Raw genomic sequence first — 27,437 nt, 5'->3', positions numbered from 1 at the left:
TCGGTACCTAGGTACCTACTCGGCTCGGCCTGCGGCGCCTGCCTTTGCCATAATAACCTACAAGTTACAACAATGTTAATAGTATTTACTTTATATTTACTAAATACAAGTTACATGTTATATGAGATATTTTGTACATAAATATGCTCTCGTTAGAGTAATAGTCTTCTGTGCATATGCTACCATAACAGGGTTAATGACTAATTGTAAATTATAATAATTAAGTACCTATGAGTTTCATAAAAAATTTAAGAACAATAAATAAACATGTTACATGCTTAATTTTTATTAATACAGGACCTGTCTAATTAAGTAAAGGGTTCAATATTAAAAATGATTGCGTGTAAGGTTTATAGCAGAGTAACGAATTATAGAAGAATAGCAAAATATGAGTGTTTGGCTTGTTGGAGAAATAAAAGTACCGTTGAACCCAAAACAGCAAAAACATATTCACACACAATTCTATTTCCAAATACAAAGTTTCCATCTCGACCTTCTCAAAATGAATGTAATATACAAAAGGTAAGTAAATGATTCCACAATCTTATATTTTTGTAAATGTAACAGTTCATTTAAAATACTATCAAGTTGAACATTTACCCCCTTATTCATAATGGTCCGCTAACTTTAAACAGCCGCTAAAGATTGTTTTTTCTCATTCTGACTTAGGTCAATAGAAGAAGACAGAGTGAGAATTAGAAATGCTTTCAGTTAGCAGACTATTATGAATAAGGGGGTTAGTTACTAATACAACGTTTAGGTACATATCACTATTCACATAAGAAATTTTTCTTATATAATATTTATTTATATAGATCATCAACTTTACATTACACATTTATATAAACTTATGCGAAGTACAATTCTGATATGAGAAATATAACAATTAAAGATGAATACATAATTTAATGGAAACTGTGTGGTATATACAGTCAATATAATAGTCATTGTGTATACTTTGAATTTAAGTCTATTACTGGCAATTATAATATTTAATTATATGTAGATCACACTTAGAAGAATGTTAACTCACCTTGTATTTTAATAGCTTTTCAATTATATTATACTTTTACTTAAGCCATACTAAAGCATATCATTTCATTTTGTTATTTGTTTTTAAAGTGATAACCCTCTTCTGGGATCAATTATTACACAAATTAATTTGAAAACAAAAATTTATGAATGATGACGGGACTCAAACCTGCAACCTCTCACTTTCTGTGCAAGTGCTCTTCCATTTAGTCAACCGTTTGAGTGACATAACATTCATAAATCTTGTTATGTCTTTGTTCAACTCTCATATCATTTAATTTTCCAGTCGGCAAGGTTTTCTGAGCTATACAAATGGCAACAGGAGAATCTAGTAGGACAGGAATTTGTTTTACATGATGGTCCACCATATGCAAATGGTGAATTACATATGGGACATGCAGTTAATAAGGTAAGAATGGTGTTAACCATTTTTATAAGGTACTTCTATCAGTAACAATTTAATATTGTATTTAATATTCTATTGTTTCTATTAGGAAAAAAAAAACATTGTATGTGCATTGTGTGATTTTTTAAATTAATACTATGTAAGTATGTATTATTGTTCATAATAACAATTATTTTTTTTACGGAAGAGTAGAACAATTTGCATATTAATTAGTCTGTATGTTTGCGTGACCTGCTGGTATTTGATCACCACAGCCCATACTGTGTTGTAACGTCTAAATCACAAGAGCCTTACGAAGCATTCAATAAATGTTAATATAAATTTGTACATGGTGAGTGAGGCCCAAACTGGAGACATTACTGTGGCAGTCAACAGTTCTCAACATTAAACCAACTATGCTTTTGTTAAAAGTGCTGTCCACAGGAATTAAGAATGATTTTGATTATTGTCTATACTGTAATGAATGCAGGAGTGTGCATTCCATATAGGCAATTAGGTGTACCTGTTAAAAACCTAAATAATTATAGCAATAGTAAATTGTTTTATTTTAATTCATTTGCAATACCTAATTTCTAACTATTATATTATTAGGTATGTGCTTCTACCTAGAATGACACATACTAATTGGTATTAGGTTGACCTCAGTCGAAATCATACGCGAAACACTAACAACTTCAATATTTAGACCCCAAAACATAGCACTTTTGGACTAAAACACATCTACGAGTAGTGAGATATACAGTGGGAGTACCTACCTTGCCAGAAAACCAATGTAGCCCTGAATGAATGAACAACCATTGTGGTCCCATAACCTTGTTTATTTTTTGGCTCTAAAATTAGCATGCTCATAATATTTTTCTTTGTTTAAAGTGAGTGTTACACATTAAATAAAATACTTTTTACACACTTTTTAACAGCTTCACCTGTTTATATGTTCGTTTGTAACCAACTCATATGGGCGCGATTTTAGCCCTCTTTAAACAGCCGGATTTCGTTCAAACTTCGTAGATTTACTGAGGACCGAAGACAATAATTAATTTGATGAAATTATTCCATTTTTCAATTTGTAAAATAAGATTTTTGTTAATTTATATAAATTTTTTCATCTATCGTCAATACGGCAGGAATTGATGTTCATTTTAAATTTTAACCATTATCTTTTTAACCAAAGCGTGTTTTTAAATTTTGTTAAACTACTTTTATTTTTAAAGGATTAGGATGAGTGTAATAAACACATTTACAATTACGCATATTTAATTAAAAAGTGTTTTCTTTAAAGTTTGCTTTTACTATACCTACTATTACATATGTGATATCCCCTCCTGTGATACCTCCCAGATCTGGGATTAATTACACAAATAAAATTTGAACAAACTGTTTATATGTACTGTGTGAATTTAAAATTTTCAGGATTTCTCTTTCAAATTCAAGATTAATTGAAGAGATATTCAGTGACCACAGTGGCTATGCAACAGCAGTAGCAGTTGGAATAAATGCATGTCAATGTGTAATGTTCATTCTGGGCAGCACTTATTACATAGCACACCTATTTCTGTCACAAAATTACTGCTTTCCCAGTTTGAACATCCACCTTTAGGTCATGAAGGGCACATTGTGATCTCCTCCTCCCTCCTCGCGTCGTTTTCCTCATTACTGAGGGTAGTCACTTTTTTTTAATGAAAATAAGGGACAAGACGAGCAAGACGTTCAGCTGATGGTAATTGATATGCAGTGCCGCTCAGGATTCTTGAAACCCCCAAAAATTCTGAGCGGCACTACAACTGCGCTCGTCACCTTGAGACAAGATGTTAAGTCTCATTTGCCCAGTAATTTCACTAGCTACGGCGTCCTTCAGACCGAAACACAATAATGCTTACACATTACTGCTTCACGGCAGACATAGGCGTCGTTGTGATACCCATAATCTAGCCGGCATCCTGTGCAAAGGAGCCTCCCACTGGTACTCACTCCAAGGCTGCATCAGTTTCTCCCTCACGATTTCCCTCCATCTGCTGTGATCCTAAGCTTCATGAAGAGCATTGTGGAAGTTGATTTACTGCCTTGCCTGTCACCATCAGCTGTTCAAGATTGTGATACTCTTTACTAGCAATACGTCCAAAGAATTCCAGCACCGTATGATGGCATATAGTGGAAAGTCTAGTTTTGACATTAAGCTCTCTCAGAATAGACTGTTGGTGCGAAAGGTCCATGGAATCTGGTGCATTTTTCTCTGGCTCCACATTTAAAAGGTGTCTATTCGGTCTATGTCAACCTTGGTAATTGCTTAATAACAACTACAAACCTAAATAAATTCAAATATTTTTACTCAAAATAGGATGTGACATACAATATTCGGAATTACTTACAATATTCGGAATTACTTGAATGTAGGGACACGTATCAAGCTTTGTGAGAGTCTAGTTCTATCTAAATTCAATTATGCCGATGCAGTTATAAGTCACAGGCTCTTAGCAAGAACTAAAAATCTTATTCAGCGGGTACAAAATGCCTGCGCTAGATATTGTTTTAAAATCCCTCCTCGTGAACATGTCTCACCATATCTAAATAATGCTAAAATGCTAAAAATGGAATATCGGCGACAATTGCATTTCGCTACTCTTCTTTTTGGGGTTATAAAATACAAAATTCCACAATATCTTTATACCAAGTTACGATGGTCTGCTGACACTTGCAAGTATCACACTAGAGCTTCTCCTTACCTGCTCTGTGTACCACCACACCGGTCAGCGGCATTCGAAGGAGGCTTTTGTTATAATTATTCTAAAATATGGAATGACTTACCTCCTCCCCTTCGTAATATAAATAGTGTTTATACCTTTAGAAATAAATATAAAACGTATTTGTTTACACTTCAGTTGGGCCTCTCTCAAAATAAATCTTAATATGTAGTTTTAAAAAAAAATCACGCCGCAAATCTCTTTCATAGTTTGAACGAATATATTTAATGGATATATATGTTTATATATGTATGTATATATATTTATATATTGGGCATATAAAATAAAAAATATAAAAAACCGGTATGCACACAAAATTACATACAAATTGGTACAGCCGTTTCGGAGGAATTTGGTAAGAAACACCGGGACACGAGAATTTTATATATTATATAATCAAAATATATCTAATTAATAACTGTTACGATCTAGCCGTCTACTATAATATTATTTTTTACCTTATGTTTTGAGTACTATCATTTATTTATTTTTATTTATTACATAATTATTGTATTTAATAATGGAAGCACTTGTGGCTGTTATCGCGACGGCCGGCTTATTGAAGGTAGCTACTGAAAATCAGTGTTGGGTGATACCCAACTAATATGCTGAGTAGCAAACCTTTTTGGGACATAACACTGCAAATACCACCTTATTATGTTGATATAGAATAAGCCTTACTTTAGTTTTTTAATGTATGTTAGTTTTACTTAGATTAGGTATATTATAGTAATTTTTAAGATAAGTTTTTTCATGTTATTTGTTATTATATTTTGTAAATGTTCTCGTGTATTTGTAGTGTTTGTTCCAAATAAAGATATACTTACTTACTTACTTACTTACATCACTTATTGAAAGTCAAAAAACTACCACTGAGAAGAATGTAAGAGTTCCATTATCCTCCAGTTGGCCTTTTTACTAGTGATTTTTTATTGTGAAATTATTTGATTTTGTTGTCACATTTGCAGATTATTAAAGATATAAACAATAGAAGCCAAGTATTACAAGGGAATAGAGTTCATTATGTGCCAGGTTGGGATTGCCATGGCCTACCTATTGAATTAAAAGCGTTGCAGAAAGCAAAGAAAATGTCAAACAATAATGAACCTACAGATCCAGTACATACAAGACAAATTGCTCGAGCATTTGCATTAGAAACAGTGCAGAAACAAAAGGAAGTATTTCAGAGTTGGGGTGTAATGGCTGATTGGAATGAACAATACTATTTAACGTTAGATAAGAAGTATGTACAGAATCAGTTGCAACAGTTCTATAAAATGTACAAGGATGGTTTGATTTATCGGGCTTTGAAGCCAGTGTACTGGTCTCCATCATCTAGGTGAGAGCCTTTGAATAAGTTTAAATTTTTGATGAAAATTGCGGAGTCACCTCTATGTGAGTTATGTGGAACAATTGAGGATGTTGAGCACTTGTTAAAGGAATGTGTCCGATTTCAGTCTAGTAGAGACAAAATTGTAGGACTTATGTGTTTGAACAGATTTGATACGGGCATGTTTGTAAATATACTTGCCCGCCCTGCATCTAAGGATGCCATAAGTCTGTTTGAATCCATAAGTCTTATTGTTTGATCACTATTGATATAACTTGCTTTTGGTTTTATTAACTTTTTTTTTAGTTTGTTAAGTTAAGAATTTTGTTTTTCTTTCGTTCCCCTAAATCAATAAAGAAAAAAAATCTAGGTGAGAGTTTTTGCTAGCCAACTAAGCATACTCAGTACTAAGCTAACATGGACATGCAATTGGAGTAGAAAGAGGTATTTGTGGTACTAATATACAAATTCAATTAGACCGTTTTATAAAAACAAAATGGCGCCATATACTTAATAAGAAGTCAGTTTATCAGTCAGATTCTGTAATAGTTATTTATGCAACGGTTGTGTAATAAGGGGTATTAAAACACGAATGTGGATTTGTCGTGTGTTGACGTGTGTGATAATAGTATAAGTTTTAATACCTAATTATCAACGTTGCATACAAGACTATCTACATCCAGAATATGAATCCTCTAAAAGATTCTGGAACAGTTAGCTTACTGCTAACATTAAAACACCAGTCCTAGTAGTAATCTAATATCATTCATTACTGATTATATACAAATAAAGTAAGTATTAATGAAACAATTATTTATTTTAGTAGTAATTTACCGTTTGTATCGCTCATTTTTTGTACACAAAACAATAAAAATATCGAAGAAAAATGGCGGGGATTCGAATAACCTACTTTTTTTTTACGGCGCGCGACGTTCTGGGAGTGTGAAGCGCGCGTAAACGAAAATGTTCTTTTTTGAAATTCATACAGATACCACGCATCGAGCAATAAGAATGTGGCTGTATGTTGAAACTCTTTGCGCATGAAGGGATAAAAAAAACATAGGAGTGTTGTTATGAAATTCAGTACAACATTACAACACTCTTTTGGATGATGTAATGGTTATTAGAACATTGGGTGTTTTAATGTTGGCAATAAGCTAACTGTTTCAGAATCTTTAATAGAGGATTTAAAGCATGGGTGTAGATAAAATAATTTTCTTCCTCATTGTACCTTTACTCATTGGAAATGACAAATTTTTTTTTCTAGAAATGACAAAGCATTATGCCAAAAAATACGAGAATTGCTTTATTTTTGTTTTTTTAAGTTTTTCGTGGTGTATTATCAGTCAGATTCATAAAATAATTTTCTTCGTCAATGCGTAAAGCTTTTTTTTAGAAAGTGGATGTCAGCTACACACAGTGTTACTGGAATAGGATCTAAAACTGTTTCATACTGTTTTGAAGATCATTTCGATTTCGACTACATAGCAGAATGTTTTTTATTAAATGAACAGATCTGGTCAGAACTACGAAATCTTGGATCACAATACAATACAAAGCAGCTACTTACCTGAGTAGTAAAACTTAATACCAATTAATTCCTTAATAATAACATGTGCCATAGTGAACACATTTAGTTCAAAGATCGAAATACCTACATAAATACATAAATAATGGTGTTCTCGTAGGTATTTAAGATATACCTACTCACCTTTTTATTTTTGAATGAATTTCTGCAGCCGTATAATCCTTATTTTTTTTAGAATACATATATTGTTTCTTCTGCCGGTAGGCAGTCTCATCAAAGAGTCTATCTATGACACCTATATTAAAAATATACCTGTTAAAGTTGCCATCTCTTGTGGCGGCGCTTATATTACTCTCAATTGGCATCGACTTAGTTTTTATTGAAGTAGGCGTTACTTTGCGGAAATCCATAATTATCCAAATGTTTAGAGTTTTTCATTAGTGTTAATTCCGACAATATTTGTCTTTTAAACAATTCGACACGTGTTTGGCATCCTCAGGACATGTTGGATCGCCAAAATCTGGTACGAGACACATGCAAGAGTCTACGTGTCAAATTGTTTAAAAGACAAATATTGGCGGAATTAACACTAATGACAAACTCAAATCATTTGGATCGACTTAGTTGCAATGTTGCCATAGAGACACGGAAGTTGGCACAGATTTGATTTGAGATTATTTAGATTTACATACATTATTTCAATTTTTTTTTGTTCCACAAGTTTTATTAATGCAAATTCTTTTAGAACAGCCCTTGCAGAAGCTGAGCTGGAATATGATCATCAGTTTAAAAGCAAGGAGGTATACGTGGCCTTTGATATGGAAAACTTGCCGACAACTGTTCGCAACACTGCTAAGGGGTGAGTTGGAAATAAGAAACATTTTCACACAATATGAATTGTATGTTATGTAACTGATTCATGTCAGTGCACAATTATTAGACAGGTTGTTCCACATGTTTGACAGCAATTTTTTGTGCCTATATGAAGCGCCACTCGCGAGCGTCCAGAGAACTAATTTTGACGTTAATACAAATGGCTGCGAAGGAACGTGCAATACTCTGAAGCATTTTTGCATTTTGAATTAATTTCGTTCGTTTTTCGTATTATTTATGCTTCAAGAATCAACGTAAATAGTATCCCACCATCTATCGATGTTTTCTGAGGTAGTCATCACTAGTTTTAGTACAACAGACTCTCGCTACATGGCCAAAAGCGCCAAAATGGCGAATATCAAACAGGCACAAAAGCATTTTGACAGCCGCCAGTCCAGTGGTATATACAGTAGAGGTCAGTGCCCATAATAATAAAAATTTAGAATTTTGCCTGTATGTTTATTGTTTATCTCTAAAACATATCTTTTCGGTTCACAAATACAAAGAAAAAAAATTGTCGAGTGGTTGGTTTAAAATGGAAAAATATAATTAATGATTTAAAGGTTTTATGAACGCAAAGCTAAAATATAACGAACTGTTTTTTAATAGTAATAAATAAAAATTCTGATCGGCACTACAACTGCGCTGGGTGAGACATAAGTTGTAAAGTCTCATTTGCCCAGTAATTTCACTAGCTATGGGGCCCTTTAGACGGAAACACAGTAATGCTTACACATTACTGCTTCACGGCAGAAATAGGTGTTGTTGTGCATTGCCACAGACTTAACTATAATCATTAATATCTGCGTTTTTCAATGGACTTTCTTCCATGTACTACAAACTGTTAAATAAACTTCCATAGACGGGGTTTACAGGTCGATGACATGATTTTTTTATGAGAAGAAGTGACGAGAATAGTAAGACGTTCATCAGATAGTAAATGATACGCCCTGCACACTACAATGCAATGCAGCTCAGGTATCTTGATTGAACCCAATATTCTAAGCGGCATCGCTATTAAGCGTCTTAGCACAGTAACTTTACTAGCCACGTCGCCCTTCCAACCGAAACAAACAAATGCTTACACATTTAAAAAAAAAGATACACTCACCAAAAAGATCGGCATCGCTTCGTTATTTAATAATAATAATCTTTATTTGCGAAAACTGCCACCAATTTTACAAATACAATAGATATGAACACTAACATTATATGATTAAAAGAAAAAATAACAATACAAAAATGTTTAAAAAACAATAAAAAAAGAGATATTAATTCTATAAAAACATGGAAGGATTACTTTAATAACTTAGAATGATAACAGACGAGGAAGCAGCGCGATTCGCAAAAAGAAAAGTTCTCATCAAATAATATGTTATGTTTTTAAAGTGATAACCCCTCACTTCTAGAATTAATACACAAATGAAATTTGAAAAACAAAATTTTATGAAGGATGCGGGACTCGAAAACACGACCTCCAGCGTTCCGTGCCGGTGCTATATATGTAACATAACAACATATTGTTTAGATTTACAAGAGCGACATCTCATGTCAATTTTCCTAATATGCAAATATTGGGGTTGAACAGGTTATCAACTGTAAAGTAGATCCTGTAGATGAAGCCACAACCTGAGAGTTGAACAAAGCAAACAGAATTTTATGACGAGGCGGTACTCAAACGGTTAGCTCAGTTGGTTAGAGCACCGGCACGGAACGCCGGAGGTCGTGGGTTCGAGTCCCGCATCGTTCATAAAATTTTATTTCTCATCAAATGTTAGGACATAAATTATTAACTATAATATTATGAAATTCCTAGATTTTTTTTTCCATGCAAACTATTTGGTTTCTATTAGCTCGTTCGCCCTATTCCATTAAAAAATAACTGAGAATTTAGTATCTTAATATATATGAATTACGTGACACGTTGTTTGTCCGCGATGGACTCCTAAACTAATGAACGGATTTTAATGGGGATTACTTCATGGAGTGTAGTTTGGTCCAACTTGAGAGATAGGATAGTTTTTATTTCGATTTGGGACCCATAATTATTTTGATTTTCAATATTTGTTTTGTATGGACATATTTTCTATTAGAGAATTTAGTGACGCACTGTTTGACAGTTCCGCTGTGAAACAATTTCATTATAATAACAGGGAGCATTTTTTAAGAAAAAATTTTTGCTGTTTTGAAATATGGGCGCATTCCTATAAAACAGTATTTTTTTTTAGTATCTACAAAACAACGTCTGTCGGGGCAGCTAGTATAACTATATATTAACAAGGCTTTAGACTTAAACCTTGTCTAGTTGGACTTAAAATGTTTTTCTTTTAAATATTAATTTATAATTTCAGCAAACGAGTGGCAGCATTAATTTGGACCACTACGCCGTGGACTTTAGTGGCCAATAGAGCTATATCATACAACTCAAACATGACATATTGTCTAGTAAGGCTCAGTAGAAGGCCGGAGCTGTTCATAATTGCCAAAGACCAGATCTGTGATTTGAGAGATATACTGAAAGATGATATTGCTGTTATTAGTGAATTCAATGGTAACTTTAATTTATAGTTTTCTTGTTTGTTTTACAAAATTGAAAACTTAAAAGTAAACTCAGATCTCAGTTATTTTTGAGCCGATTTAGAATTTTTTGCAGTTCTGATGCTCGGTACCATCAGAGAAATTCTCAAATTTTCATAAGTACTTAAAGATTAATTAATTACTTAAGTGATTCCTGCCGCCGAATTCCACCTTCGCACGACTCGCCACAAGTTAAGATATCATCCCCACCATCTGGATGTGTGGCGGTCCTCCACAGTGTGGTTAAGGAGCTTTCTTCCGCGTGGAATGAGCTTCCTTGTGCGGTGTTTCCGGGACGATACGACATGGGTACCTTCAAAAAAAAGCGCGTACACCTTCATTAAAGGCCGGCAACGCTCTTGTGATTCCTCTGGTGTTGCAAGAGAATGTGGGCGGCGGTGATCACTTAACACCAGGTGACCCGTACGCTCGTTTGTCCTCCTATTCCATAAAAAAAAAAATCAAAGATTTGATGAGAGGTTTCACTTTTACCAATTCCGAAGAGGCAGTGATAGCGTTCAATCAGCACGTAGAAAACATGTTAGATCTGTGGTCCTCCTGTTTTAAAAAATGGTTCGATCGCATGAAAAAACGTTTAAAATGTAAAGGAGAGTATTTTGAAAAGCAATAAACACAATATTTTGGTTATAACATGTTATCTTTTAAAGTTACGCTAAACTTTTAGTGTGACCTACGTACTACAAAGCTGTGGAATGACTTTCCTTGTGCGGTTTTTCCGGGATGATATGACATGGGTCCCTTGCAAAAACCGTGCTACACCTTCCTTCAAATCAGGCAACACTCCTGTGATTCCTCTGGAATGTGGTTGGTGGTGATCACTTAACGCCAGTTGTCCCGTACGCTCGTTTGTCTTCCTTTTCTATAAAAAAATACCTATTCGTAGCAATTTTGGTATTTTTATAAAAAAAAATCATGAATTTTACTGATAAATTTACTGAGGACTAAAAAAGAGTGATAAAATAAAATCACTCAAAATTACGAATTATCATTTAGTGTTACCTAACATTGTTTTTTTTTTTTTAATTGCAGGTAAAGAGTTACAGGAAGGCACATACAGGAATAAGTTGATAGATGAAAGCTTGCCGTTTTTGGATGCGGAACATGTGACAAGAGGGAAAGGAACGGGCCTGGTTCATACTGCGCCGGCGCATGGACCAGACGACTTTTTAGTTGCGATAAGAAATAATATGAAAGTTGTACGTATTTACAATGTTTTGTTTACCAGTGGGTGGCTCCTTTGCACAGGAAGCCGGCTAGATTATGTACCACACAGTAGGTACCACAACGGCGCCTATTTCTGCCGTGCAGCAGTAATGTGTAAACATTACTGTGTTTCGGTCTGAAGGGCACAGTAGCTAGTGAAATTACTGGGACTTAACAAATGAGACTGAACATCTTATTCAATGAAATGATAAAAATTCAAAAAAAAATCTAAAGGAATCAATTTTGAGAAAATAAAGCCTTTTATGCCTTTTATTTCTTGAGGAGCGCAATTGTAGTGGCGTTCTGGTTTGGGTTTTTCAAGAAACCTGAGCGTCACTGCATTATAATGGGTAGGGAGTGTCAATGACCATCAGCTCAACGTCCTGCTCATCTCGCCCCTTATTTTGATAAAAAAAATGTTTTATGACTTACAAAAAATAGCCTACCCCTACAGCTTCCCGAGATTGTCATCTTATTTCTAAAGGATATGAATGCAACCCTGGCTGAGTTATTGAGAACAAAATTTAAAGATTTCTCAATTTATTCTTGATCATGTTGTGTAAAAAGGGGCATAGGCACATAAGTGCATTTCCTAGAAACTGTCATAATCATAATATTAACACCATGAATAGACATAAACTTATAATGCCTTCTAAAATTCAAGAAATGTTCAAGATGAAATTCAAAAGAATTGTTAAAAAACGTGTGATAAAGCTTACTATAACATTAATGACTTTCTTAAGGCTATTTAATACTAAGTTTAATTGTATGATACTACATTGTGACTATAAGAATTTTTTCTTTTAGGAATGCAATGTGGATGAATTAGGCTGTTATACCAAAATGGGACCCGAATATGATGGTCTATTTGTCCTTGGTGAAGGACAGAACAGAGTTATAGAGGCCCTTGGCGAATCAGTCGTGCACGAGGGAATTTATGTTCACTCGTATCCGTTAGATTGGAGAACTAAGAAGCCAGTTATAGTACGAGCGAGCTATCAGTGGTTTATCGATACAGCTGCGTTGAAAGATAAGGCTTTGGTGAGTGGTTTATTTATTTATAACTACCCTACAATTTACAACAGTCCGTTTATAAATTTTTTATGATTTCTTATAATCTTTAAAATAATAACATGAAACCGCGCGTTTTTTTTTTCAAATAGTCTGAATGGCTGGTAGTATAAAACGATCGCTCAACTTATATAGCAACATATTTTGGTGACTGCGGGCGAAATCTCCCAGCCGACTTGAATTTTTCCGACCTTTTTTTGTGTGATAATTAGGCACGTGATGAGCAGGACTTCCAGCTGATGGTAATTGATACACCTTGCCCATTACAATACAGTGCCGCTCAGGATTCTTAAAAAACCGAAAAATTGTGAGCGGCACTACAATTGCGCTCGTCACCTTGAGACAAAGATGTTAAGTCTCATTTGTCCAGTAATTTCACTAGCTACGGCGCCCTTTAGACCGAAACACAATGCTTAATATCATATAACATAAAGCTTACACATTACTGCTTCATGTTTGAAAAAAATCCATCCACCAGCTGTCTCGTCCCTTATTTTCATAAAAAAAGGTTTAATCAGCGAACCGTGAAATAACATAAAATTATGCAAAAATACGATTTTATCGTCAAATGACCACGTAAACAATTTAGGTACTTAATTTAAATTTATTAAGAGAATTTTACATCTTGCTGTGTACTGAAATGACCTTTATTGGTTGTTACAGAAAGCCCTAGATGGCGTGCAGTTCCTACCGCCGACTATAGCCAGCCAATCACGTGAGAGTTTCAAATCTCAGCTGGAGAAGCGACCCTATTGGTGTATATCAAGACAACGGGCCTGGGGCGTTCCAATACCTGCGCTGTATGATGGAAACAATGTCATTGTGGACGAGTATGTATGGCTGAGTTTTACATCACTTATTATTTAGCTTATCAAAATAATTTGTAATATATAGTATATTTCCTCTTTCCCTCGATCAGTTGTCCGATGACAAATTCAAATATTTTTATTCAAAATCGGATATGAAACCACTGTTTTTCAATGAATAAAAAACTACCATCCATTCTAAGAACGAAGACAAGAACGGCGGCAAGAAACTCACCGAGCTCATCTTCTCTCTTCTAATAAAAATTCCATACAATCCGATTTATAATTGAAATAGCCTGACGGCGGTCGCTCCGTTCCCAATCTATGGTATTATTATTTTTAAATCAAATTAAAAATATTTTATTTCGTAGTTAAATTGCATTATACTTGAAATATGTAATTTTTTCATACAGCTCGTTCGGAAACCAGATTTCCTTAGAGAAAAACGATCAAGGAAATCTAAGGTTGCTTTTTTTAGAACAGAATGGTATTACAAGTTATTATTTTCATTTAATTTTACAAATAATTTCACTTACAATATATGCAAAGTGATGCAACAAAAACACTCAAAAGTGATTTACTAAGTGCCTAACACGAGTAAGTCAAAAAAAAATGTAAAATAATAATTAAAAACATAGTTAAAAGTATTGAGTACATACATACCTACAGTACCTACAATATAGTAGATGCAGCAATCCACACATACTGTAAATAAAATAAAGGCATTATGCGAGCATTTTGAAATTTTATTGAGAAAGTCATTTACGCTATAGTAACCTACCACATAAATGTCTTTTAAAAATTCTTTTCAATTTCGTAATACACGATGAAAGGATTTTATAAAATGATTCAGTTTTGATATACGTATTATTTTTATATATTGATCAATAAAAATGAATAGAAGCCTAATAGAAACATAATTGATATCGGCTTCAGTTTTCCTGAACCGATGCGACCCAGGGACTTTCAACTTTAAGGGCCGGCAACACATCCCTTGATCTTGGTTTTGCGGATGTCCATGGGCAGTTGCCTCTTCTAGCTGTTCTCAACCACTAAGGTGTAGGCCTCCTTCAGCTTATGCCATCTGTTCCGGTCTTGAGCAGTTTCCAACCACTTTGTTCCCGCCAGTCTTTTGATATCGTCGTACCAACGTATCTGCGGTCTTCCTCTCGGGCGTTTCTCACCCCACGGTCACCATTCTATCACTGCCTTACACCACGAGCCATGCTTGCAGGCGACTTGGCCAGCCCACTCCCATTTCATATGTAATTTTTTTATACAGCTCGTTCAGAAGGCAGATTTCCTTAGAGAAAAACGAGCAAGGAACTCTAAGGTTGCTCTTTTCAGAACAGAATGGTTATTACAAGTTATTATTTTCAATTAATTTTACAAATCATTTCAATTACAATATATGCAAAGTGATGCAACAAAAACACTCAAAAGTCATTTACATTTAGTAAAAATAACAAATAATGTAAAGACGACCTGTATAGCCGAGTGGTTAGCGATCCTACCTACTAAGCTAAGGTTCCCGGGTTCGAATCCCGGTAGGTGCAAGCATGATGAATATGGATGTTTGTTTCCGAGTCATGGATGTTTAAATGTATATAAATATATCATTGTCTTGTAACCCATAACACAGGCTATATATGCTTAACTTGGGGCAAGATAATTTATGTAAAAAGTGTGTCAATATTATTATTATTATTATATTTCAATTTTGCAACACGTTTTTGACAGTTGCCTCACTATTCCTATTACGTGAATCTCTTGCCAGTTTGCCCCCTCTTATAAAAAAATTGGCCACCATGACAGTTTCGAATACTATAAAATGCAATAATTTGCGTTTCATTGTATTTTTTTTTACAATATTTTTTGGAAATAGGAAATAGTAGTAAAGACATGTAGAGACATCATAGAAGAGGAATCCAAAATCTTTATTATTTATTACTTTACTATGAAATAGTTTATATTATTTGAACACGACTCATATATTGGATGCAGCAACTTACAAACTAGTTTGTTGTGTATATTACAGCCATTATAAAATACTCTATTTGATTGAAAAGAATGGCCGTTGAGTTTCTTATATTATGTTCTTCTCACGAGCTCAACTTTTTTTTTTTATGGAATTTAATGGAGGACAAACGAGCGTACGGGTCACCTGGTGTTAAGTGATCACCGCCGCCCACATTCTCTTGCAACACCAGAGGAATCACAAGAGCGTTGCCGGCCTTTAAGGAAGGTGTACGCGCTTTTTTTTGAAGGTACCCATGTCGTATCGTCCCGGAAACACCGCACAAGGAAGCTCATTCCACAGCTTTTAATTCTTTTTTACGAACATATGGAAAAATCAGTAATTTAAAAGAAATATTTGTAGTGATAATTGCAAAGTGCATTGTTTAAGCCTAATTGAATAAATTTTATTTGACTTTGACTTTATATTATTTGCTACTGAATATCTGTATTATCTCTTATTATATTTTTTAATACGTGTTAAAACCAGTTTATATTCTCGGATATAAATAAATGAATATATTGTTTTAATTGTTTTAGGAGCAGAAACATGATTTTAAAAAATCGTATAAATACTTGACATAGTTATTTACTTAGTTACTTAATAGATGTCGCTTAATTGATCAAAACAGTTTTATATAGGGTTAACGTGGATTACCTCTCACTTTGTAACCTTAATATCTCTGTTATTACTTGTTTCTAATACACCACTGTCCTATCCAATTATCCGATACCCCGAGTAAAGAAAATGTTCCAACGGATAACTTTAATTATGTGTATTTAACTTTCAGGTTAATTATAACGAGGCTTTGTGAGTTAATTGAAAAAAAAGGTACAGATGTTTGGTGGACGTGCAACGTTAGAGATATTGTGTCAAAACAAACACTGGATAAATATAATCTGGACGTAGACCAAGTGTCTAAAGGGAAGGTGATAAAGCTTTATTTTTAATGCCAAACAAGATTTTTTTTGACGAGCAGGACGTTCAGCTGATGGTAATTGATACGCCTTGTCAATTACAATGCAGTACCGCTTAGGATTATTGAAAAACCCAAAAATGAGACATAAGATGTTAAGTCTCATTTGCCCAATAATTTCACTAGCTACGGCGTCCTTTAGACCGAAACTCAGTAATGCTTACACATTATTGCTTCACGGCGAATATAGGTGCCGTTGTGGTACCCATAATCCAGCCGGCATCCGGTGCAAAAGAGGCTCCCACTGGTAAATTAAATATTTAATAAATTTGGAACTGATGCAAGTAATTATGCTCATTAAGAGTACTATTGTATTCTAACTTAAGATTAGGTGGAGATTACCAAGTATTTTTCAATGTTGGTTACCATGTAGGTAACACAAAATACAAGTGCCTTTAAACATTCTACTATAGAAACCAGAGTAGCTACATTTGCATATTTCGGCCACTCAATGTTAGCGACCGCTGTGAACAATTAACTTGAACATTTAACGATAAAAGTTGCGACAACCAAATTACAATTACACCTAATGTCTTTGAAATACATATCACATTCACATGCTACTTTTCTATCGTGGGTATGAATATTACTATTTCTACTTGTCAATGCCAGAGAACGATAAAATAACTCCAATTAAATTACTCCAATTTGTGCTAGCTAAATTGGTAGTATTACTATTATTAAAATATAAAAACCAAGGTAGCGAAATCAAAATGGCCGCCAGTAAAATAAAAAAAATGTTTGTTTTTAGATAAGTATATACTAAATAATTTAAAAATTACAATTTTATATAATATATGAAAGCAGATTCGTAATTATATAATATTATTGTTTTACAGGATATAATGGACATCTGGTTGGACTCAGGGCTCTCGTGGCAGACCCTCGAGGGTAGGAAGTCCAGAATATATTCGGAGGGGTTGGACCAGCTCACAGGATGGTTCCAGTCCTCCCTCCTCACTTCCATAGCGTTGAATGGAGACTCGCCTTATGAGTGAGTATATTGGCCCAAAAACACATTTTAGAAAAGGTTTATATAGCAAGTTAGTTTAACGAAGGTTTATTTCAAATAAAGTGTATGTGCAATTATGTACGCCCGCAAGAATTTATACTTCTTTGGCCTAACGAAGCAAAACTCATTAAAATGATTTATTCCTCGTGCTACGTTTTTAGAAATGACTATATCGTAAAAATCTTGCAAAGATGGCTTTGACAATTAATTAATAATGAATACGGCTGTACGGGCTTGAACGCTTTGCCTGTCCTAATAATGGACGAAGAAACGAAAAAAAAATAACGAATATTAGAAAATTTTAGGAACTACCTGAACACCCTGTTACTTTTATGTTACAGTGATGCGCGCGCATCTTAAAATTTCACTCTCATTTTTTTCATAACGTCCCTAATGAAGTATAACTTCAAAAATAAAAGAAGCTCGCTGTGTTTCCTGCGCTCAGACTCTACTTTTCTCAGGTTTGAGAAATACAATATGTTGTTGTAGATATATAGTTCTATTGAACGTGAGTGAGGCCGTGTTGCTTTTCAATATATTCTTGATTATGTTCTATATGTTCATAAGCACATTGAGGAATTTGCTAGAAACTGTGTCCACCACAACGAGGAACAAACATTAATTTGTTATGTCTTCTAATCGGCAAAGTCGAGTTAGTAAGTCTTATGTGGGGCGATTAATATTCTTTTACAACAAGATCCCAGAAAATGTTCAAAACAAAAGTATTAATCGTAATACTCTATACAAAAGAATTGTTAAAAATTGTTTGTGTGGTAAAGGTTAATATAACATTAATAACATGCTTTCTTAATAATTCCACAGATTGGGAGGTGGTGCGAGCGCCCTCAGGCTATTAAATAATAAGTTTAATTGTACAATTTTACTTTGCAAACATATTTTTTGATGAAAACAAGTCCGCTGAGTTTGTTGCGCCCATTCTTCTCAGGTCTGAGGCATTCTTTTTGGAATGGGTGGTAGTTTTTGAATTTCAATAAGTGATGTCATATCCTATTTTGAATAAAAATATTTGAATTTTATTCGAATCTCTTTCATTCGCATCACCAAACATTACTCTTCCTCTTTCACTCCATAGCTTTTTTCAGTTTAAAATATTATTTAAACTCGGCCTTAGCGGAGCAGTAGACATAACAAATTTATGGTTCTTTATATAAACATTATGATTATTATAATTATTGGGAAATTCATTCATTTTTTTTTCAGATCTATATTCGTTCACGGCTTCGTGGTGGACGAGAAGAAGCGTAAAATGTCAAAGTCAATTGGCAACGTTGTGGACCCGATTTCCGTCATACACGGTGATAAGAAGTTCCCTGCGTTTGGCGTGGACACACTCAGGTTTGTATATTGATGGAATAGAGAAACATCATAGTCGTAGGTGATCACCGCTGCCCATTGGTGCTTCCCCTCTGGAAAAGTATGGTGATAAGCTCCGTGTGCCATCCTCGAGCGCCCGCTGAGTTTCATTGGTCTGAGGCAATTATTTTTAAATAGGTGGTAGAATTAATTAATTTAAAATTCTTATTCGAATAAAAAATATTTTAATATCATGATGAACAGATGCTAAGCCATTTCCTTATTACCTCATCTATTAGTTAGGTATTCTAAAAGATCGTCATAGTCCATGGCGAAAGCTGTAAAATCTGGGAATCAGATGTGATATGTATACCTTCGAAAAGAGCGTGTACAGAAGAGATTGTAGGTATACGCACCTTCCAAATATAAATATGAATATTTTCATATTAGAGGAATAAACTAATTTCGCCTAGGAAAAACTAGTTTGTCCTAAAATCGGGTTTAAAAATAAACCGGCTTTAAATATATATATATATATATTTATATTTATTATAATGAAAATGATCTTTGTTTGAGGATCTTTCACGACTAAACCACTGATTGTATCGACATGAAACTAACACCATTCGATGCGAAATTTACCCTAGATGTTTTATAGCTACTTATTTTTTTATTGTTATATTTATTTTCATTTAAAATTCGCCGGAACGGCTAGTTTTTTATATAGTAACAATTCTATGAGATATGTTTTATAATATTTACACGTTATGTTTGTATATATACACTTTTTATTACCTCAGATTGATTTTTAGATAACTGCGGCTTATGTTGCGTCTTATTAAAATGAAACTTTTATTACATCGTCTCAAACTTTTTCGTCTGTGTGGTTCCATAAAACCACACAATCCTTTTTCCTTTTTATTAGTATCAGTATCGATTTGTATTTTGCTTCAGATGGTTGGTAGCAAGTCACGGTACCCAACACTCGCAAATCATCGTCAGCAAGAAACTTTTAGAGGAATGCCAAACCGAAGTTGTCAAGATAAGGCATCTGATGAAGTACCTTCTCGGTGTTGTTGGTGACCTGGATGAAGACGATTTTAATAAAAAACCAATGCTCAATTATTTTGACCAGTACATAGTCGATGAAACCAATCGTTTTCTAAATCAATTAAATGGTCATTATAATAATTTCCGATATAACCATGCAGCTCAATCAATTTTATATTTCATCAGTAATAAAGTTTCAGCACTGTATTGCCATTGCGTAAAAGATAGACTGTATTGCTCGCGAAAAAACTCCAACGAACGCATCTCGGCGCAGTTGGTAATTCACACGGTTATGGCAACACTGTGTAAAGCTATTGCTCCTATTTTACCTCATCTAGTCGAAGAAGCCTGGCAACACCATCCACTTTACAACGAACCGTTTCATTTTACTCGAAACTTGTTACTTTTGCCGCCAAAATGTGTCGATGTGTCTGTTATGGACGCCATTTTGAATTTAAAGAAGGATGTCTATGTGTTGGCTAAAAATGTTAATTTGAAGAAACATGAGCTGATTTTGAATTTGACGAGTGAATTGTTGCCCAAGTTTGATGAGTTGAATCAATCAAATGAAGGATACGATGGAGTGCTTCGTGAGATTTTGGAAGTGGCATCAGTCAGTTTGGGGGAGATTAGGAATAGTAAGAACAGTTGGGATATTTCATTGGTGTTGTCTAATAAGGGCCAATGTCCGAGATGTAGGAAGTATAGCATATTAGATACAAGTGAAATGTGCTTGAGATGTAGTAGTGTTGTCTCGTCTTTGTAAATAGTACCGCATAGTAGTTGAAATTAACTTTAGGCTTACACAAAAAGCGAATTGTTGAGATTATGCTGCGTCCTGCCCAATACTTGATTTTGCGCTCGTCACTTTAAGACTAAAATATCCTTGGTCGAATTTTTAAGAAGGTACGAAACTTGAACAAAAAAAACTAATAGGACATCTGGATTCGAACCGGGGTCTTCTGCTTTCCGGATCACCCAATGTCCCATTTGAGCTATTACAGTCTTGTATATTGTGGCGAAATGTACCTTTGTATTCTAATGTTATTGTATCTGTTTCTCATTAAAACATGTATAAAACTACATTTTTAAATTGAAACCTAGCTATCGATTCATCGCCCCCGTATACTAAATTTTAAGAAAATCGATGGAGCCGTTTCCGAGATTCAGATTATATATATAAGAATTGCTCGTTTAAGGATATAAGATTAAGTCTCATAGGCCCTGTCATTTACGGCGCCCTTCAAATCGAAATACAGTAATGCTGGCATATTACTGGTTGACCTGTTTCTCACTTGCTTGACTGGTAAAAATATTAAATACCTATCTTTAACCCAATCTCCAACAAAAACTATATCGGCCATCCTTTAAGGCAGCAGCGGTACTACCAAGCACGGACTGATAATAATAGATTTGTTTAATACAAAAATAGATGGCACGTAGTTATCTCGAAGTTAATAAGCCTCTAGGCGCCCATATAGATTAATGCCTTCGACTATATTAAACGCACCACAATATAACTCAGTCAATGTGAGACTTATGATATTGACAATAACTAATATTAAATAAAATAAAAGTCCACTGTAAACAAATAATAATTATATCTGGACTGGCTGGGTTCCATCATAATAGCTGTTACAGTTAAGGTTTAAGTCAGATGTAACGTTAACAATAACGACTGCGGAATGTGTTGCACCATCGTATTCCATGGCGTTGTTAAAGTTAAAAGAAAATATCAAGTCAATATCGAATATTTATTTGAAACTTTAGTCGTTATTTACATATTTAACATTAAGAATAGCTTTAACCGGCAAAGATTGGTCGGTTACGGTTAACAGTTAAAGTTATGACGTCATCTAAAAATTGTCAAATGGTGCGTACCCATTTTTGCTTGACCGGTACTTTAACATGTTTGTTATTGCTAAAATTTGTTGGTGCAACCTGGCATTATCGTCGTGATAGTTCATATAAAAATATATTTTTTGTATATAACTAACCGAGGCTGTAAATTCAAATTCAAATATTTTTATTCAAAATAGGATGTGACATCACTTATTGAAAGTCAAAAAACTACCACCCATTCCAAAATGGGCGCAACAAATTCAGCGGGCTATTTTTTTCCTCGAAAAAAATATGTTTATAAATAATATTGTACAATTAAACCTAACCTTATTATTTAATAGCCTGAGGTCACTCCATTCCCAATCTGTGGTATTATTAAGAATGTCATTTATGTTATAGTAACCTTTACCACACAAATGTTTTTTAACAATTCTTTTGAATAACGTAATACTTTTGTTTTGAACATTTTCTGGGATCTTGTTGTAAAAGCATATACATCGCCCCACAAAAGACTTACTAACTCGACTTAGCCGAGTAGTAGGCACCATAAGTTTATGTCTGTTCCTAGTGTTAACATTATGGTTATGACAGTTTCTGGCAAATTCACTTATGTGCCTATGAACATACATTACATTATCAAGAATATATTGAGAAGCAACAGTCAAGATGTTAATTTCTTTGAATTTTGCTCTCAATAATTCTTTAGGACCAAGGTTATATGTAAAAAGGATACATGGTATCAAAAATCAGATGAGAAACGCATTGGCTATATAGACTATAGAATTATTATAATTATTAATGCTTTACCGACTGAAGGACAAGTAGGTACCTATACATTGTTACGCAATTAATTAAAATAATAAAAATTATTTAATAATAATTTTAAGGGATTTTTCATAGAAATTCTTTTCATAATTTCAATTCAATTCATTATTATAGATATTGTAAATTAACTTTGTTATTTTTCTTAAGTAACTACGCTTTTTTCATTAAAAAATGCAATGTGAGTTTCAGTGTTATTTGAAGAGGGAACGATAGGTCATATCATCGCTTAGGTACCTACATGCTTTTATAATTATTGTGTAAGTACCTACACACTTTTGCCTGTTTCGCCGGTTATCGTTAGTTACCTATTACTGAAGAGTATTTTTATGAGATAATATGTAAAAAATCATATGTTAAATACATTGGAATTAAATTATAAAAAACTATGTTTCCTTTTTTATTTATTCTTCACCATTTTCGAGTGGACCTTTACTCCGTTCAGCCTAATAAAGGAAAAAATGCAGGTAAATACCTATTAACAAAAATACTGCTGTTACAATAATATTATAGGGACCGGTCGCCACCAATACTTCGATGATTTCTTTTAGCATTTTGTTCATTTTTATAAACGGAGAGGATAGACAAGAGTACGAGTCACAAGATGTTAAATGACCGCGGCTAGAACTCTTGCAACAATAAAGGAATGTCAAGATCACTTAAAGTGTAAGCATTACTTAATTTAGATCTGAAGGGCGCCGTAGCTAGTGGAATTACTGGGCAAATGAGACTTGACAACTTATGTCTCAAGGTGACATGCGCAGTTGTAGTGCCGCTCAGAATTTTTGGGGTTTTCAATAATTGTAATCACGTGGGGAGGCGCCTCCATCCGCCACTACTATCCATTCCGGTCAGTGTCGGCAAAGTCGCCTTTAACAAGAGCCCTTCGCCATATAAATGAACTCCACCACAAAGTGGACATTTTTAGGTGTACGTGGAGTGAACTCGCAAGGGTATTGTTATATGTAGTATGTTATGGTAAATAGTTGTATGTTCAAGTTTTTTGTTTTTTCTGGTGCGATGTATTTTTGCTATAGTATGGTTAGTTTTAGATTGATTTGTTTGTTGTTTGTATATAGGTATGTTATTCTTGTGTTTGTAACTGTCGCATTAGGTAATACCTGTAATGTTAGTTGCTGTGTGTGGTAAATAAATAAATAAATTCTGAGCTAAGCAGTACTGCATTGTAATGGGGAGAGCGTATCAATTACCATCAGCTGAACGTCCTGCTCGCTCGTCCCTTATTTTCAAGTAAATTCTGCAGTTCCATGCCAGAGCACGCTCTTCTACGATATGCGATTAGCATATTTTTTCTTTCATCTCAACAAATATAATATGGGTAAGTTAAGGGACTCTTAAACCGGCTATAGTTTGACGGCCAACGAAAGTAGGTAGGTATATCAATATTTTTATCTACACCCATGCTTTAAATCCTCTATTAAAGATTCTGAAACACTTACCTTTTCGAACATTAAAACACCCAATGTCGTAATAACCATTACATGATCCAAACGAGTGTTGTAATGTTGTACTGAATTTCATAACAACACTCCTTGGTTTTTTTTCGATCCCTTCATGCACAAAGAGTTTCAACAAACAGCCACATTCTCATTGCTCGATGCGTGGTATCTGTATGAATTTCAAAAAAAGAATATTTTCGTTAACGCGCGTTCCACACTACCAGAACATGGCCCGCCGTAAAAAAAAGTAGGATATTCGAAACCCCGCCATTGTTCTTGAAAAAATGAGCGATTCAAGTTTTGACAGCACACCGCCGGATATTTTAAACGCTGCAAAATAACATAATAATCAAGTGAATTTTAATAATTGCACTATACAAAATGTAAATTACTACTAAAATTAATAATTCTTTCATTAATACTTAGTTTATTTATATATAATCAGTAAGGGATGATATTAGGTTACTACTAGGGCTGGCTGTTTTAATGTTAGCTGTAAGCTAACTGTTTCAGAATCTTTTAGAGTATTCATATTCTGGGTGTAGATAAAGTCTTGTATGCAACTGTTGATAATTAGGTATTAAAACACTCATGTGATACTCATGCCAAGGCGACACGGAAGACTTCAAACGCCCGCCCACTAAAATACAGTGCCGGATTGTTTACAATACAAAATTTAAAAGGATGCACTCATCGGGCTGCCTACAACAACAATAGACCTCAAAACTTGACTCTGAAATAGCAGGAGTTGCTATATTTTTACTTCTTATTCCTACGAGTACCTAGGTACCTGTTCAAAATACTGTATAAGACGTGTCGTAAGTTAAATCTCATAGTAGCTTTTAAAATTACAATTTTTTAACTAATGAAAATAAGGGACGAGACGAGCAGGACGTTCAGCTGATGGTAATTGATACGACCTGCCCATTTCAATGCAGTGCCGCTCAGGATTCTTGAAAAACCCAAAAATTCTGAGCGGCACTACAATTGCGCTCGTCACCTTGACGCATAACATGTTAAGGCTCATTTCCCCAGTAATTTCACAGGCTACGGCGCCCTTCAGACTGAAACACAATAATGCTTACATATTGCAGCTTCACGCCAGAAATAGACACCGTTGTGGTACCTCTAATCTAGCCGGCATCCTGTGCAAAGGAGCCTCCCGCTGGTCATGATGGCCAATCATGATAATTGGACACTGTTACGATTTTATTGCAAAAGAAGTTTAAAATAAACATTATTATGTAACTGATATGGAATAAATGATATTTGTAAACCCCAATGGCAGCCTTTGTATAAGGATGAACGACCAGAAACTATTATAAAGTATCAATGGTACGTCCGCGTCGTAGCGGTGAGCAGGTGCGGTTACTGAGTTTGACAAGTTGGACAGTGCTTTGGTTGCACGTTTTACATTATTACGATGTCTCGCTAACTAGATATTGCTTTGGTATGTTGCGACGTAAAACACAATATCAATTGGCGCAAGCTTTCTATGTGGCTAAAAATCGTAAAACTCAATTTTAAACATAAGTATATTTTCATGGATTCCCAACATATAAGTAAGTGCACATTATTTCTGACTATTAATTCGATGTACTGCCTACTAGGAGGACAGACTAGTGTACGGGTTGATGTTATGTGATCACCGCCGGCCTTTAACCCTTAATTGGGCGCATCAAGACTCGGTAACTGAGATCCAAGAGTCTGAAAATAGCTAAAATGTTTCTGGATTATCGGAGTGTTACTGTTTTCTATCTAGATATACTCAAGGACATGGACCAAAAGTGAAATGATCTAAAATAATACCAAAGGAGGTGTCGAGTACAATGATCAAATATGCGCTAAGGACTCACGAAAAGGACTAAAAGAAGCCGTAGTCAAAAGTCTATCATCTTCTTGAAACTCTCAAAGCGACACTGACAATCTGTCAGTTAGATAAAAAAAAATTTCAAGATCAATTAGAAGTTGTATAATGTTTTCAATTATTTTAAATGAAAGTTATGTTTTTATATTTTTATTATGATTTCTATGAGCGACTTAATTATTTTTGACATAACAAATTTTAATGTATTAGTTATTTCTACTCCATTTTTATTCATAGCTTTGGGGTCAGATGTGACCCCATGCGACTTCTTGTGTGATTTTCTTAATGCGCCTAATTAAGGGTTAAGGAAGCCGTGTGCACTTGGTTTTAAGGTACCCATAGTTATGTAGTATCGACCTGGAAACACCGCACAAGGAAGCTCATTCCACAGCTTGGCTTTATGTGGAATAAAGTTTGTTGAAAACCGCACTGTCGAGGAACGCCACATACCCAGATTGTGAGATATCGCAATTTTTGGCATGTCGTGTGAAGGTAGAATTCAGCAGCAGGAATGAAGTCAAACAGCTCTTCGGACACTTCTCATCATAAATGCTGCAGAAGACATATGTAATGACCTCTGCATGCAACGCCAAGTGATCTAGCCGTTCATATAACACTGGATCCCGGACAATTCAAGTTAAATTTTTCTAATTCGACAACTAGAGAATTAGAGGTCCCGGGTTCGAATCCCGGCAGGTGCAATCATTTATATGATGAATATGAATGTTTGTTTCCGAGTCCTGGATGTTTATTTGTATTTATGTATGTTTAAGTAAGTATATTTTATTAAATATCGTTGTCTAGCATCCATAGTCCGGGCTATGCCTAGTTTGGGGCAAGATAATTTGTGTAAGAGAGTATCATATATTATTATATATATATTGTGTTTTTTATGAAAATAAGGGACGAGACGAGCAGGAAGTTCAACTCATGGAAATTGATAAGCCCTACCCATTACAATGCAGTGCCGCTTAGGATTCTTGAAAAACCCTAAATTCTGAGCGGCACTATAAATGCGCTCGTCACCTTGAAACAATAATATGTTAAGTCTCATGCGCCCAGTAATTTCACTAGCTACGGCGCCCTTCAGACCGAAACACAGTAATGTTTACACATAACTGCTTCACGGCAGAAATAGGCACTCCTGTATCCTGTGCATAGGAGCCTCCCACTGGTAAAGTATATATAGTTGTGCGTTACACGCGTTAGGATGGTTCGAGCTGATACTGGGGTGCGCCAGACCAGTAATGGCAGCAGTACTCCATAATAGGCTGGATGCGCGGTAGTTATTATCACTCATCAGTTGAGCAACTTGCCTGTTAAAATCTCATCAAGTAAAAATGTCATCGCTTTGAGATAATGAAAACAATTCTGTTGCCATTTAAGCTCTCAATATTGCTGAATGCAATCTCAAAGTAATAATACCTCGCCTCTGAGACACGGAATTCTTCGGTAGCAATTTTGATACAAAAATGTAATCTGTTTCCACGAA

The 27,437-nt window shown here is 34.6% G+C and overlaps 1 protein-coding gene across 4 annotated transcripts; it reads left to right on the top strand.

Moving 5' to 3' along the window:
* Window positions 1-19: 19 nt before the first annotated feature.
* LOC126969879 (isoleucine--tRNA ligase, mitochondrial) lies at window positions 20-23,009 on the top strand. 4 transcript variants are annotated; one of them, XM_050815466.1, is made up of 13 exons: window positions 20-192; window positions 298-522; window positions 1,319-1,441; window positions 5,145-5,515; window positions 7,780-7,893; window positions 10,259-10,458; window positions 11,535-11,701; window positions 12,516-12,749; window positions 13,443-13,609; window positions 16,393-16,531; window positions 17,418-17,572; window positions 18,812-18,946; window positions 19,859-23,009. In XM_050815466.1, the coding sequence occupies exons 2-13, from the start codon at window positions 334-336 to the stop codon at window positions 20,718-20,720; spliced, it is 2,856 nt and encodes a 951-aa protein (XP_050671423.1). In that variant the 5' UTR covers window positions 20-192; window positions 298-333; the 3' UTR covers window positions 20,721-23,009. The 4 variants fall into 4 exon arrangements, with proteins under 4 accessions (XP_050671423.1, XP_050671422.1, XP_050671424.1 ...); XM_050815467.1 differs by having other exon boundaries at window positions 58-74; XM_050815465.1 differs by having other exon boundaries at window positions 20-522.
* The last annotated feature ends 4,428 nt before the right edge of the window (window positions 23,010-27,437 follow it).

This window comes from Leptidea sinapis, chromosome 19, assembly GCF_905404315.1.
Source record: "Leptidea sinapis chromosome 19, ilLepSina1.1, whole genome shotgun sequence".
Lineage (NCBI taxonomy): Eukaryota > Metazoa > Arthropoda > Insecta > Lepidoptera > Pieridae > Leptidea > Leptidea sinapis.
This window is presented reverse-complemented; position numbering and strand designations above follow the sequence as displayed.

Coding starts and splice junctions, on each gene's coding strand:
- LOC126969879 (XM_050815466.1), top strand. CDS start 334: ATGATTGCGTGTAAGGTTTATAGCAGAGTAACGAATTATAGAAGAATA. Junction 12,750..13,442: donor CGTTGAAAGATAAGGCTTTG/GTGAGTGGTTTA, acceptor TGGTTGTTACAG/AAAGCCCTAGATGGCGTGCA. Junction 16,532..17,417: donor ACCAAGTGTCTAAAGGGAAG/GTGATAAAGCTT, acceptor ATTGTTTTACAG/GATATAATGGACATCTGGTT.